The sequence below is a fragment of the Orycteropus afer genome, unplaced genomic scaffold, assembly GCF_000298275.1.
Source record: "Orycteropus afer afer isolate SDZICR_OR568_19922 unplaced genomic scaffold, OryAfe1.0 scaffold00399, whole genome shotgun sequence".
NCBI classification, from domain to species: domain Eukaryota; kingdom Metazoa; phylum Chordata; class Mammalia; order Tubulidentata; family Orycteropodidae; genus Orycteropus; species Orycteropus afer.
The window spans coordinates 656,228-672,701 of NW_006921986.1; the positions used below are offsets into that span (position 1 = coordinate 656,228).

Consider the following 16,474-nt stretch of genomic DNA (forward strand, 5'->3'; position numbering starts at 1 on the left):
ATATAAGGAAAATTTGGTAAGGGCCAATCAGTAACTGAAGTACACAGAACAGCAGGGACTACGGAACGGCCTCTCTGGGCTGCTTTTCTTTCAGAGTTAAAATGGATCTTTGTTAGCGAATTGTTACCATAATCCAACCAAGCAAGCTCAAGAGTAATGCAATAGTTTTTACAGGGTCTTTCCTGCTCTTTTGAGTAAAATTTAAACACACTATAGCAAACACATTAAATTTCATGAGAACCTGTGAATTGGATTCAGACTTAAAAACTAATTCAAAGATCAATTCCATCATTTCTTCTTTTCTTCTTCTACATGGGTTGGAACACATAATCTGGTTATCTCCAAAGATGTTCTTTGCATTCCTCCTAGATTCTTCAGTAAGTAAGCAAGTAAGAAGCATTTCAGGAAATGAACACTTTGGTATGAATGTGACTAAGCATTTATAATACACATAATCTCTATTTCCCCAAGAGCCAGCTTTATCCCTCAATTCATGTCATAGTTACAAGAAAAGGAATAGCCCAATCAGGATTCACTCTAATAATCTAACCAAATTTTGCAGTGCTTTACAAGAAGGAAAATCAAACCCAAGTGCCAAGATAACAAATTGCTTTTCATTTATCAATGTCATTTCCTTGTGGTCGGTTCATAGGGCTGGATGAGTGAGATCTTAGGTACACAGTCCCTACAAGTACCCACAGCATAGTGCCATCAAAGCAAGCTCCCCATACAATTCACAGGCCTCCAGAAGCACTCATTCCCTGCTGTTTTAAAATGATCACACAGTCTTCTCCTCTCAGTCAAGTTGTGCTTGGTCCTGAGTTGTGGCTGGGATGAATCTGCAGGGTTCTATTCTTCTCTCTCCTCCTCCTCCATCAAGGGATGAAGGTACATTCGGTTATATGCACCCACATTTGACCACTGTTGCCCACTTCCTTCAAATTTAGGATCACTGGTATTTCTAGACATGAATTATTTTTCTTGGCATCTGGACTATGGTGCATACTCAAAAGCCTGCTTTTGAAAAACTTCCCCAGAACGATGGTGCTACTTATTTTCCATGTAGTTATTCTCACTTTGTTCTTCTGACAGCTCTGACAGTAGACTTTTGGGAATTTTTGAATATCATATATGAAGCCCTGAACTATGGTTTTCTGTAGTTTTCAAAAATCTGTCCCCAAAGTAATGATGTGTGCTTCATAACTAGTTATACTTACAAATAGTGTCACTCAGGCCTTAAATCAAATTAATCTACTAAAGCATTAGTAAATGTTTATTTATGATACGTATCACAAACACAAATGACAGCCAATGTGCCACCTTACAGCTCACACAGAAGAGTTTCTGTAGGGACCTATAAGATTAATTTGATATGGGAATAAATTATCACTCAGTATTTTCCTACTTGTGAAAAAGCTATAAGCACGTTAGGTAAAGACCATCCATACATTTACCCAAAAGATTTTTTTTTTTATCATTACTGGGTAAATATTTGTGTGTCGTTCCTTCTATTGAGGCCTGGTCATTCAAGGACACTGCAGGAATGGAGACAGTTGCATGGATAACCCCATTGGTATGTGGTGTTGCAGTATAGTTTGCAGCTGAGCATGCATATAGAGCAAAGCTCTGGCAACACACTGCCCACCCAACTCAATGAGGAAACCTCACTGAAAACCTGTAGCCCAGGAGGAATGGCCGGCTTCCTCCTTTGTCCTTCTCTGCTTATCCCCTGCTCAATGCCCCTTTGCTCCTATACTATCCAGTCAAGGTGGGTGAACTGATGTACATCACCACCTAAATCAGCAGCTTTGGCTCATCTCTCAGTGACGGAAAAGACCTCCATATAAACTGCAGGCACAATGGAGGGTAAAAGCCTTAATTTAGATGCAGTGATAAATCCGGGTTGACAAGCAAGATTCGTGGAGCACAATGGAAGTGTTGACTGTACTACTTGACACCTTGCAGCACGTCTAGCTAACCAGTGTTGAAAAAGGTCCACCATTCTCCTCACTGTCGAGCGCACAACGTGATCACAGGGCACATAGATACGAATGTCTCTGGCAAGGACTAGCAGGCTGGATACCGTATTTCTAATACATTTACTTGGACATTCTTTTGAGGAATACACGGAAAAACTGACAACTAGTTATGTTAGTTTACAAGTTCCCTTGTTCTCAGTACATTAAACATATCTGTAAGAAGGGTTTGCTTAGCATCCCCGGAAAAAAAAAAAGAAAAAGTGTTCACATTCTTTAGGTCTGACCCGTGGTAAGGAGAGGGAGGATTAGAGCACATCTACTGTTGACCATATGGAAGTTTTGAATGATATAAATTCAGAGATTCAGACCAGCTGAATCAAAATTAAAATGTACATGTAAAAAATGAGTTAGACAATGGAAGGGAGGACAGAGAGAGAGCCAGGAAAGTGGGGAGTCACGTTGAGGCGGGAGACGGAGCCCTTCAAACTAGCATGTGGCGTTTCCTATGTAGGGCAAGATGGTCGGAACGGGAGAAGCTGCGGTCACAGTCTGGACACTGGAAAGGTTTGATTCCAGTATGTTTCCGGAAATGTCTTGTGAGTTCATCAGACCGAGCAAACTTCCATGTGCAGCCTTCCCATGTACATTTGTAGGGTTTTTCTCCTGCAGAGAAAAGGAAAAAGAACAGAGCTTAATGTTTCTGAAACCAAAAGGATATTAATTAGTAAAGTCAGTAAAAGTAAGGTTTTGGCTCTGAAAGCTCTTGACAAATATTATTTCCAAGATCTGATTATACATTTAGCCCTTAGCACCACAGGGCTTTTATACATCATTACAGGACAAGCAAGGAAAAAAAAAATTAGTTCTCTTAATGTTTAACTAGCTCTCTACTAAAAAAAGGGGACCACTTGTAAGCGTTCTTAATGTGTGCTGTCATTAAGTGTTCTTAATGTGTGCTGTTGTTAGCGGCTATGGGTTGGCCTCCAACTCATGGTGACCCATGCACACCACATCTTTCTTCCCAGTCTCTACCTGGAAGCTTCAGTGAAACGGGTCAGCATCAGAGTGACACATAAGCCCCCACTGATAGATGGATGATGGCTGTGCTAGAGGTGCACTGGCCAGGAATTGAACCCAGGTCTCCCAGTGGAAGCTGAGAGTTCTACCACTGCCTTCTCCTGCATGTAGTCTGAAATTCATGCTTGTTGTTGCTGTTGTTATGTGCTGTTGAGTTGGCCCCAACTCATAGTGACACCCCCTAGGGTTTCTGAGGCAGTATCACTACGGAAGTAGATTGCCAACCTTCCTTCCGAGGAGTTGCTGGTAGGTTTGAACTGCCAGCCTTCTGGTTAGCAATCCAGTGCCTTAGGCACTATGCTACCAGAGCTCCTGAAATTCATGCTTAGGGGCTACCAAATAATTTGGTTCTGCCCTCTACTAGTAGTATGAATTCTTCACCAACAGCATAATTCAAACTTATCGATTCTTCTTCAGTCTTCCTTATTCATTGTCCAGCTTTCGCATGCATGAGGCGACTGAAAACACCATGGCTTAGGTTGGGTACACCTTCATCCTCAAAATTATGTCTTTGCTCTTCAGCACTTTAAAGAGGTCTTTTACAGCAGATTTGCCCAATGTAATACGTCCTTTAATTTCCTGACTGCTGCTTCCATGGGTGTCGACTACGGATCCAACTAAAACGAAATCCCAACAACGTCAATCTTTTCTCTGTTGATCATGATGTTGCTCATTGGTCCAGTTGTGAGGAGTTTTGTTTTATGTTGAAGTGTAATCCATACTGAAGGCTGTAGTCTTTGATCTTCATCAGTAAGTGTTTCAAGTCATCTTCACTTTTAGCAGGCAAGGTTGTCATCTGCCTATCGCAGTTTGTGAATGAGTCTTCCTCCAATCCTGATGCCACACTCTTCTTCATATAGTCCAGCTTCTCAGATTATTTGCACAGCATACAGACTATTCAAGTATGATGAAAGGATACAACCCTGATACATACCTTTCCTGATCTTAAACCACACAGCATCCCTTTGTTCTGCTCAAACGACTGCCTCTTGGTCTATGGACAGATTCTTCATCAGCACAATTAAGTGCTGATGAAGAATACAGAATATACCAGTGGATGCCAGAAGAATAAACAAATCTGTTTTGGAAGAAGTATAGCCACAATGTTCTGTATAAGTGAGGATGGTGAAACTTTGTCTCATGTACTTTGGACATCGTGCTTGGTAGAGGGTCAGCAGAAAAGGGGAAGGACCCTCAATGAGATGGATTAATACAGTAGCTGCAACAATGAGCTCACATATGGCAATAATTGTGGGGATGGTGCAGGACCAGGCAGTGTTTCGTTCTGCTGTGCATGGGGTCACTATGAGACAGAACCGACTCCATGGCACCTAACAACAATAGAATGAATAACTTAATAAGCTCTATTTGTATATTTCCAAGTCTTGAACCTCCTGAGAAGCTTAATCTTATGCACTGCTATCCATTTAATGAGAAGGTCAAATGAAAAACTTATGGTATTTTATTGGTTTTCTAAAAATATGAAGTCTCTATCAACTGATCAGGGCATTTAGCATCTTAATTTTTTTTTTTCTTTTTTAGCCAGTCACCAAACCCAAAACTAAACCAGTTGCCACTGAATTGGTTCTAACTCATGGTGATCACATGTATTTCAGAGTGGAACTGCCCTCCATAGGGTTTTCAATGTCTGTTACCTTTCGGAAGTAGATGTATCATTTACTCCAAAATATGATGCTTTAATTTAGAAGTACTGAAAATATAGTAACTCCTCCCCTTTCTAAAACCTGCTCCTCTTGGATCATTTTCTATGGAGGAATAAAATACCCCTATGGGAAGATGACAAGGACAATTAGCATGAAGATCCTAACAAATAATGGTCTCAAGGTTGCGGAACACTTAGACCCTGCATGTAGCCATGTCATTGTTCAGCAGCCTGCCATACTCTGTCGACCTTGGGACTTACAATGGACTTGAATTAATAGCCTGCCCTGTGGTTTGGAAACATCGGGACTGTGCCATTTTATTTGTTGACCTTGGGCTTGTTAGCCTCAGCAGCCAGGAGCTGCTTGAGTGAAGAAAAGCCTCCAGTTCAGTGGGCTGGGAGAAAGAGGCAGAGGTGAAGCCCAAGGTTGAGTGGCTTTCACCCAGTCCCGAGAGCCTGGCACTTTGAACTCGGACTTCTAGCCTTCCGAACTGTAAGAGAAGAAACTCCTGTGAGTTCAAGCCATTTCATTTGTGGCTTATTTCTCGTCAGAGCGGCACTAGGGAACCAGAACAGGCATTTTCATCTGAAAAACCCATTGCCCTCGAGTTGGATCCGACTTATAGCGACCCCTCCTTGGGGGTCTGAGGCAGTATCACTACGGAGGTAGATTGCCCAACCTTCCTTCCAAGGAGTGGCTGAATCACCATCTAAAAATTCTAAGTCTTTTTAACCTTAAGCTGGGAGTTGATGACACCTACCTTTTAGGTCCCATTACTGCCCTGGGAATGCTTTTATGAATCTGTGTAAGTCCCTGGGTTATGCAAATGGTTGAATGTTCCACTACAAGCCAAAAGGTTAGCAGTTCGAACTTACCCAGAGGCATCTCCAAAGCAATCTGCTTCCAAAAGGTCACAGCCTTGAAAACCCTTCAGAGTAGTTCTACTCTGCACACATCGGGCTGCCAAGGGCTGGAACCAACTCAAGGGCAACCAACAACAACAAATGTGGCATCCGTGATAGGGTGTTCACCCACAACCCTCAGCTCTCTCCAGGATAGTATTAAGCCAAGGCCTGCACCCTAACAGTAACCCTGGGCACCTCAGCATCTTCTGACACTTGCAAAAGAACAGCTGTAGGCTGGCTTTCTCTCCTTACCCTCTGCCCTCCTCTCTAGGACTCACTGAAAAACTTCCCTTCCATTCTTCTAGTCACTTTCCTTCCCCTTTCCTCTGCAACACCAGACTCCTCTTTCAACAAATATTCCTAGAAGAATGACTCACAATACTCAGAAAAATAATCCACAGTCTGAGTTAAGGAAAATATACAAAAAGGTAAATTGTCGTCATACTACCATTTCACACTGAGGTGTCTGAGATTAGATAAGACTTACTATAAAAGTTAATCACTAATACTGAGTGCAATGAAAACATTTGTTACCAAAATGTTCAGGAGTACTTACAACCATTGTACCTTTTCTTCACCTCTAGATCAAATTTTATACGATCTGGCTGTATACTGTCTATATTCAATAGTAGGCAAGATCCAAACACCCCTAGGAATTAATAAATACGGCAAGCAACAGCACCGAAATTCGTCAATTTTAGAGAACGCTCAGCAGCCAGATTTCTTCACTTTTCTTTCCTTTACTAACCGTCTTCTATTTTACTTCTGAGTTCCTGAGTGGTGCAAACAGTTAAGTGCTCAGCTACTAACCAAAAGGTTGTTGGTTCCAATCCACTCAGAGATGACTCAAAAGACCTGCCAATCCGCTTCTAAAAAAAAATTAACGTTTGAAAACCCTACGGAGCATAGTTCTACCCTGGCATGGGGTGTACTCGTGGGGTTGCCATGAATCACAAATGATTTGATGGCATAGTGCCTAAGGCTTCTGACTGCTAACCAGAAGGCTGGCAGTTCAAACTCACCAGCCCCTCCATGGAAGAAAGACTGGGCAATCTACTTTTGTAAAGATTAGCATCTCGGAAACCCAAAGGGGATCACTAAGAGTCAGGATCGACTTGATGTCAGTGAGTTTTCTTTTGTTTGTTTGTTAGATTTGGTCTTATTTTAACTCCATTTCTATTAAACAGCTGCATTTATTTGTTCTGCAGAAAGAACTTCTCTTTGCTATCCTGAATTTGGCCACGTATGCTTGTTAGATGATAGTCCACCAGGCCAGATCCCCGAGGACACAGGGTAACAGTTAGGAACACTCTTCTCTTTGTTCTCTGAGATTCCATCCCCTTCTGCCTTACTAATCCTTGCAAGTAATTGTGAGAGACCCTGTTACATATCTAACCTTGACTCTGTTCTATTTTGTTAAAAAAAAAAAAAGTCATTTTCAAGAACTTCATCTTAGCAGCTGACAGAGACATCTATAGATGACCAAGGTAACTTTCAAGATACCTGAAAAATTTTCCTTATAATAACCTCTAAAGATAGCACTTTTGTCATTAACATTCCATGCCAATCCTTTTTCAGAAGAAAGAGGAAGTGAGTCTTGCATTTCTAATACCTGTATGTGTTCTTCTGTGTGCTTTCAAGTGAGAGCTCTTAGTGTACACTTTGTTGCAGCCATCATAGTCACATCGGTGTATCCGCCGCTTCCTTTGAGTGTCTGGAGACTCCACAGGTAAAGGTCTCTTCCCTGGCTGTACTATGACCGAAGGGTGATTCCTACAAAAGTCAACATTAAGTGTAAAACGTGGAGTCAATGACTCCCCTCCTTTTCTTCAGTCTACTAAAAGCACTAACAACACTGGGCGGAACAAACAAACAAACAAACAAAAAAACCCAACAAAATAAACAAAAAGAAATTAGCTGATCAACCCAAGAAGCTGTGCTATATTCATTCAACAAAACATTTATTGAGCACCTACCATGAGCCAGGCACCGTGCTTGGCACCGGGACACAAAGATGAATAAAAACAGGGTTCCTGCCCTCGAGGAGCTCACACTCTAGGGGAGACAGACATGTAGATAAGTAACGACAGTAAGAAGGGTTAAGTGCTACGCTAGAGGGAGGCACAAAGGTCTAGGAGAGCCTTTTTCCCTCGACAAAAACTTGCCAACTTATAGACGTTTGTGGTACTCGGCAGTGCTGAACACTAATGCTATATGACACTTTCCCACAGGCTGGCCTGATGTTCATTCTGTGTTATTCATGAAAAAAAATGTAAAAGGTCAAATTCCTAAGGCTCAGGCAACCATACTGCAGGACCTATCTACAATGGACCCCTTACATAACTGACATTTAGTATGTGTCTCTTAAGAAAGATGGCCAGTTCACATTTAACTGTTGGCTCTTCCAAAAAGAAAAGTGGGCACTGTTGTCTTCACAAACTCAAACCTTTCACTCCTGTGAGCGATGAGAAATGGGCAAGGAAGCCCCTTACTGAGGATGCTGGCTCCGATGCGCAGAACCCGCTGTCTCGGGACACGTGGCATTCTCCCTATCCCTGACTGTTCCCACAGACTCATATTCCTGCGTCTGCACACCTTAGGGTGGGCTTGGAGTCGAATCCCACTGAACATCGTTCCTATGAATGCTCTGTCTTTCGTCAAGGAGAGGAGAAGAGAGGAAAGGTAGATTGGGAAAAGCCTGTTAAGTTTTCTCAAGCTTCCCAGGGTCTAATCCATTCACTTGTTTGCCTTCTGATTAACTGATACCTCTCAAGCTTATGTTTGGCCTCCAACTGTAACAAAAGACTTTTTTTTAATTTGAATTTGCAGTATAGGACTCCAACAACCATACTCGAGTATTTTGTCCAAGTGCGTATGGGGAGAAAAAAGAGTGGTGAAAAGGAAAGAGTTTGAGGAGAATAAACACCCAAATTTATGAGACTCAAAAAGAATAACAAAGTTTAGTCATAAAAATCAAAAGGGAGTCCTTGAAGCGAAACTTGTTTTTGGTCTTGGTAAAAATGTGGATGTAACTCCCTTATCAATAGCACTTATACTTTTCCAAGCACGCTAATAAGCAACTAAGAAAATTCCAGAAGATGCCTTTATTTTAAGGGACCTTACTTATTTCTCATACTTTTATTATTAGCAACAAAAACAGTCAATTTTGAGTATCACTTCACCTCCCTACCCTGAATAAAACAGCCAATTTAGATACATGGAAAAGTGAATGAGAGATAGGAAAAAACAAGGACTTCAATTACATATACGTTTAGACAAGGATCAGAGAAAATGGAGAATTCAGAGGTTAATGGACAGATAGCTGTGTAAAGCTGAATGATTAATTTAAAACCCTTCCATAAAAAGAAAAACATAATCAATTTATTTTAAGCTCCCAACTTTAAAGCTATGTAATGAAAATGGTTTGTCTTCATTAAGACGAGAATTTCAGGGAATGAAATGCTGGGGGGAAAATGTAATGGTTAAATTGATCTGCTATTCCTTTGGGACACAACACAGGGTATCCAGATGACTTTAGAAGTCTCTCCTAATTTTCAGGTTTTATGGGAATCTGTCAAGTTGTTTCTGGGCAGTAATTACAAATTACTCTTCCAGTTGCTCCTTCTGTATATAAAGATATGCTGAGAGGCTGTGTACTCTAACTTTAAATCCCAGCCTTGTCTCTGACAGCCTCGGACAACATATCTTCTGTGCCTCGGTTTCCTGTCTGTAAAGTGGGGGGTGATGACCATATCATCTCAGAAGGCTGCTGTAAATGTGCACAAAACCCATCCCAGGGTGAGGCTTCTAAATAGTAACTCTTCATATTTCAAGGTTCAGAAATTCCTCATGCTTCTGGGGTCTTAGCACACGACAGTTGTTTAATTTCAATGCGTTTTTGAGATGTCCCAAAACCAGACCGCAAAATCTCTACACAAGCTCATGTTTATCTCAAAATGAAGCACCCCCATGAAAGCCTGTTAACAGTCCCATTTCCAAAAAGCCTGATGTTGGTTGGTGCAGGCTACGGCTGGAGGTGAGGGTCTTGGGATCTTACCCTTTTTGGTCTCCCCACTTCTCATTTTCAGAGACGTCATTTGGGATCGTTATAATCAAAAGGTTAGAATAGCTTTAAAAAGTAAAATACCTGGTAATTGGTTTGGGCTAAGCTGACCTCCTTTCTGGTTTGCTACAATTCACACACACAACACTAAATGGGGAAAATTTGTCCTCCAGCTTTTTGTTCTAAATATGTTTTTACATATGTAAATATACTGCATAAGAAAAGGAAGCTGCTGTATGTTTGAATGCCCGTAAAAATAATTCTAAAGCTATAACTGTGTGATGGAGCCAATGGATTTCAAAGTTGTATTTTAGAGTCTACCTCTTGAAAGGAAGAGTTTTCTAATGCAAATATTATTGGGGCTGCCTCACTGCAATGGCACTAGGGGTTTGGTTTCAAGTAATTCTTTCCTGGCCAGCTGGTTTGCTCTGTGGGCTGCTACTGGGTACCCTCCAAGACATTACTTAATCACATCTGTGAGAATTCCTTCAAGAGTACAGGTCCCAGTTGTGGCTAATCTGTTGAATTTTTTTAGGATCAAAATGCATTCTTACGTCAGCATTAAAATAAGCATATTACTCATTGATCGTTAAAAGCCACTGGGCTTGAGATCATTAAAGGAACATATCTTAGTAAAACTGGAAAAAATATTTCCTTTTCAGTAGCATGCAGAGCACAGTGTTTTGTCTTCAAATATTCTTCTTCTGTTTTGTTTCCCATTGTAGTTTATAATAACCTAGAGTTTGGAATAATCCTTTTCCAGCCACTGGGTCCCTATGTGGGCAGTTGGCTATATTTGGTTTTATAGCAGCTTATCCATCACCTGTGTAAGAACAATTACAAGTCCATGCCAGGTTGCTAGTCACTTTCCCAAAGACACTTTTCCTCACAAAAAAAGAAGCAATTCAGCCTACAGGACGTGCACATTTTGTCTAGCTGCTCTATTCTTTCTTTCACCCAAGTACATAAGCACAGATGCAATCAGCTAGATATGGTCAGGATGGGGGAAAAGCACTCGTCCAGAAGCAGGAGATCATGCATGCCCAGGTCTCCCAACCAGGTGCCGCCAAGCTGTGACTCAGTGACCCCATGTGTGTCAGAGGAGAACTGCACACCACAGCGTTTTCAATGGCTGTCATGTTCCAGGAGCAGATCAACGGGCCTTTCTTCCAAGGTGTCTCTGGGTGAATTTGAACCACTAACGTTTTAGTTAGTAGCCTACCACTCAACCATTTGTACCACCCAGGGGACTCCTAACAGTGTGATTACAGGTGAGTTACCTCATGTCTTGGCTCACTGGTTCTCAATATACTCTGACTCCCACATCTTTGTGACGGGAATAAAATGAAATAATTCCTTTGAAAACACCTGAAAGTCTCTTTTGTCCCCAAGAGGAGGGGGAGCACTACACAACTGCACAGAGTAGTAACGTGTAACTGCATCACAGACTTCTCCCTCCCAGCTGGTGTGGCTGGGCGAAGAGATTCATTCTCTTCTTCATCTATCAGGGAATACATAGAGACAACCATTACAGACTGAACTGTGTCTGCCAAAAACATGTGCTGTAAATCCTAACCTCTATATGAGTTGGGGCCGACTGGATGGCACATAACAACAACAACAACAATGCCTGTGGTTACAACTCCATTTGGGAATAAGTCGTCCTTGTTATGTTAATGAGGCAGGATTAGTGTAGGATGTGTCTTGAGACAATCATTTCTGAGATATAAAAGAGACTGAAGGAGGAAGCCAGGAGGCAGAGCTGGGGGAGGAAAGATGCCATGCACATGAAGACTGCCTAAGAGCAGAAGCTCAGAAAGACGAGGACCTCTGTCCAGAGCCCATGGAAAGAAAGCCTTCCTTTGGAACCCACATCTTGAATTCAGATGTCTAGCCTCCTAAACCGTGAGAAAATAAATTTCTCCTTGTTAAAGCCACCTGCTTGTGGTATTTCTGTTTACAGCAACCCTGGACAACTAAGACAACCACAAAAAAAAAAAAAAAAAGACTATGATTTGGCACAATGAACAACTAATATATGAACTACTAGGAAGGCATCTACGTAGGTTAATCATGGACACATCTAGAACACATCTGAAGTTAACAGAAAACAGTTGCTCTAAAACTCGAGACATCATGTTCTGCTTCCGAGCTAACTGTGTAAATGAATGGAATGGAGAAGACACAGTACAAAGGTGGGCAAAACGTTTGAGAACATTCTCAATTTGGAGAAGAGGTGATACAAGAGGAAGGTAATGGAAAGGACCCTGTGATGACAGTAATTGCTGCCTTTGTACTAGGAAGCTAACCCCCTGAATTCAATGTTGAAAGCACCATTACACAAGACAATTAAAACAACAACAAAAATAATTACAACCAATAATGAAAAATACAAGAAAATGAGGTAGCAAGGTTAAGTAGCTAGTCTAAGGTCACACATATGGTATAGAGCTGAGCTGGAATCCAAGACGTCAGATCCCAAAGCCATCTTTTACAGCTATTATAACTGTCTCCAGTGTGACTAGCAAGTCAAGAACACCTACAGTGTTCCATTAATGATGCCACCATTTAATCTGTACCAATCACCTACAAGTGCCATTCAATGCTGACCCATACAGTCCAACCTTCCCACTGGAGGGCAGGCAGAGTACACAAAAGACCAGGCAATAAAGAGTTTTTTCGATGCTGAGCCACCCTAAACTACAGACAGCTTTCTGTTACCGTTACTATTTATAGGGTTTATTTTGGCGTGTCTTGAGCTTATGGATGGCCTGAAGACTTTGATTAAAGACACAGCCTATAACAGAAACCGTGTACCCTATCAGAAGTGACAACTCAGAAGACAATGTGTGTCCACCTCATGAAAAGTTGTCACAATTCAACCTTAAGTTGAATATGAAGAACACCAAATTGACTCATCAGAATTACTACTATGCAAAAGTGATGTATAGCTAGCCTGAAAGGATGAAAAACAAAATAGACTTATGTGATAAGGTGGCAAGGTCATGCATGACTATGTGCGTGAAAACTTGATGTCACTGTTGTGACACTGTTGTCTGTGTGACAAAGAACATGCTGTTTTTCGAGTCTCACATCTTGTCCAGTGGGCAGGGCCACTGCCCAGTGGCTGCCACGTACTACAATGTGGTCCTGGCAAACCACACCCCATCACATGGTTGAAGACTGCTTCCACTCCAGGTTCTGAGATGCAATGCTACCACACAAATGCCAGGAAGACCTAAATATACTTACTCTTGCAACAGTGCTTGCGGGGGGGACACTGAGTTCATTAAAGGGGGTGACATTTCTTCAGGATAATAATCTGTCCTCTGCGGTTCGATCCCAGGCTCTATTTTAATTTTTTTCTGTAATATAGGCTTCTCATATGATTCAATTACAGGTACTAAAAAAATAAAAATTAAAAAGTCACTCCATATACAATTGACCAATTTCAGCTTTAAAAGCTTATTACACAGCTCTTATCTACAAAAATGATGTGTGAGTATTTAATTGCCTTTAGCAAAGGTTATAGGGGAAACCCAATCTAGGGGTAATTCTCATTCTATGGCCCTTATTTTACCAGCATATAGAGGAGCCTACACCAGCCGTAAATGATCCTTCTCTACGATTTCTGGTTATCTCCTTTCAACCCCACTGTCCTGTGTGCAGCTGGTAAATAGGACTGTTAAAAGCCATCAGCTATCACCAAAATCGGATCAAAAAGTATTTGTTAAAATGCCTCTTTGCGCCTAGAATCATGCTGGCATTCAATAAAGCAATTTAGAAAGTTAAGATTCTTACTAACCAAACTTGACAGTCCTATACAGAAAGCAATCACCTCATGGTATTAAACAGAGAGCCTGATTCTTGGGACCTCTTCAAAAAAAAAAAAAAAAAGGGAATACTTCAGGCCAAGGCCGAGAGGAGTATTTCCTTTCAGGAGTTCAACAACTCCTGGGTCTCTGCTCCCTTCCCTGGCTAGCTGGTGACCATCAAGCACGTAACAGGGTGAGTGGCACAGTGAGTCAGGGGTGGCATTTACCTTGCATGCTGCTGTTTGAATTTTCCATCTCCTCTGACAAGGAGACCATGAGCGGTTGCTGGAGGTGGCTGGTGTACATAAATGGAACAGGCTGCACCACGACGGGCTGGATGACGGGCAGGATTCCTGGGCTTCGGATCCCGTGCCGGGAAAGTGCAGCGGCCATCACGGGAGGCATGGACAGCGGCACACTGAAGGGCTGCACCCCAGCTGGAGGGGGTGAGTATTTTTTCATCGGTGGGCTTGAAGAAGGCATGCTCAACCCTGGCGAGGCTCTCCGGTGTGACGACTGGAATTTCAGGGAGGAAGGAGAATTCCCAGCTGAGGGTGGTGAGCTCCGCTTGTTCACAGTGAGGTCCACTGGCTCCATCTGTATTCCATGCGACAGGCCTTCCGAGGTCTGAAAGAACTTATCAGGTAAAGGTGTGGAGTAAATGACTCCATACTTGTTCGGCTTCATGGGCTCCATGTAATTGGATGGGTAGGACTATTGAGAAAAAAGAAAGATGTCATCAGATGAAAAAGGTACGTGTGCTTGAAACACAAACGAAGATGAAAATATGCAACAAGGCACCTTTAATTGCATGGGCTTGAAAACTTCATTTAGATACATACTTGGCTTTAAAAAATGCTGTAAGAGGTGGTCTAATAAACAGAACTGAAGGCAATGTATGGAGTTCTGGGTGGTACAAATAACTCACACACTCGGCTGTTGACCAAAAGGTTGGTGGTTTGAATCCACCAAAAAGTTCCTTGGGAGAAAGTCCAGGTGATCTACCTCCAAAAACTCCATGGGGTATAGTTCTACTCTGACACTGACGGGATCACCATGAGTCACGGCGGAATCGACAGCAACAGGTGAAGGTCAATGTGGTTACTGTAAACCAAACCCAAACCCACCGCCATCGAGTCAATTCCTACCCACAGCAACCCTACAGGGCGCAGCAGAACTATCTCACCGGATCTTCCAGGCTGCAAATCTTCACAGAAGACCGCCTCATCTTTCTCCTCCAGAGCAGCTGGTGGGTTAAGGCCAAATGCCTTAACTACTGCTCCACCGGAGGAGCTTAGGGCATATCATGTGGAAAATCTGAAATTTGATTCTGTGATAGCCCCCATATCTTGACATTAAGGTTGAGGCTGATACTTGTAAAAGTTCTAACACAGACCATAAAACAGCTTATGAGCCTTTAGAAAAGAATATGGTTATCATCGGCATGGGTTTCACCAAGAACCAGCTGAGCCAAACTGATGCTGTTGCTTTCCTGATGGGGTCGGACTGGCAGGAAACACTCAAGCCTCAGTGTCTTCAACCCCAGCGGCACATTCAACACTTCTCATGATACACGTGCATGTAACACGGAGAAGCGGGGCTTCCTGACAGTACCTTCTAACAGGCTTCAGCTGCTACACAATCACACGCCTTGGGTGACCAACAGACCCGTTTGCCTGAAACTTCCCTGGTTTCCCACATTCTGGGAAACCCTTCAGTCCTGGACAAACCAAGCTGGTCAGTTTCGTCCCAAATCGGAGGTCTGTTCCAAAGTCGATCTAATTATCTTCAAATGCCTTTCTCTCTTCTAATGTTAGGAGACTCCAACTCACATCTACCAGCTTTAAATACAAATCAACCATAATAATTCCCCGTGTGCAATCAACTGATCTTTGTTTGGCCAAGATATTCACTAAAATGACTTCTATTCCTTAATAATTTTTAAAAATCTTTACTGTTGAAGCTTTCTAAAAAAGTAAACATAAGCCATTTTCTTTGTATATTGTAGTTACTTTAGGAAAACTGAAATTTTTGGTGCTAACATGTCAAATTTAATGTCGAGTTCCCCTGCAGAAAATCACCCATATTTGAACGTTTCACAGTTAAAAGTGATTAAGCAACATACTGTGTGTCTCCTCCAGCTCTAAAACTCTGTGCTTTTATGATTTTGAAGTAATTCTAATTCATGATGCAACCAAGAAAACCCATCAGTGGGGCCTTATAATGAAACAGACTAAACACATAATTATCTGATGCCCTCCCCCTCCAATGGCCAATACTGTGAGTTACAGTAAGTGTGGGGTTGCTGCTGTTGCTGTGCAGTTGACTCTGACTGTGTATGTGCAGAGCAGAGCTGTGCTCCGTGGGGTCTTCACGTGATCTTTCAGGAGAACACCAGGTCTTACTTCCAAGGTGCCTCTGGGTGGACTCAACGATCCAACCTTTCAGTCAACAGTTTGTATCTTTGTAATTCATATAAAGTATATATGATGAAGGTTTAAGAAACTAATTTAATACATGTGGGAGAAAAAAAAAGATTACCCCTGCTTTATAAAATTCTGGTACCAGGAAGAAACCTTCAGGAAACAGAAGGCAGTTTTAACTGTTATTGGTGGCTCTGTGGTTAAGGCACTGGGCTGCTAAGCAAAAGTTGATGGCTCAAACCCACCAGCTGCTCTGTGAGAGGAAGACAAAACAATCAATCTGCTTCTGTAAATATTTACAGCTGTGGAGATAGCTACGAGTCAGAATTGACTCAATGGCAGTGGGTTTTTTTGGTTTTCATTAAACCAAACCAAATCCATTCTACTGACTCATAGTGACCTCCATTGGGTTTCCAAGGCTGTAAATCTTTACAGAAGCAGGCTGCCTTGTCTTTCTCCCATGGAGTGAGTGGTGGGTTTGAACTGTTGACCTTTTGGTTAGAAGCCCAATGTCTAAATCACAATGCCACCAGGGCTCTGTAAATGTT

At 42.1% G+C, this 16,474-nt stretch overlaps 1 protein-coding gene across 1 annotated transcript in view; it reads right to left on the reverse strand.

Moving 5' to 3' along the window:
* Window positions 1-2,460: 2,460 nt before the first annotated feature.
* KLF3 (Kruppel like factor 3) overlaps window positions 2,461-16,474 on the reverse strand; it is a 20,337-nt gene continuing 6,323 nt past the window's right edge. The window contains exons 2-5 of the mRNA XM_007953532.2: window positions 13,731-14,217; window positions 12,941-13,091; window positions 7,238-7,398; window positions 2,461-2,642 (exon numbers count right to left, since the gene is read on the reverse strand). Of these exons, the coding sequence (XP_007951723.1) occupies window positions 2,461-2,642; window positions 7,238-7,398; window positions 12,941-13,091; window positions 13,731-14,217 (981 nt within the window). The remainder of the gene's footprint in view (window positions 2,643-7,237; window positions 7,399-12,940; window positions 13,092-13,730; window positions 14,218-16,474) is intronic.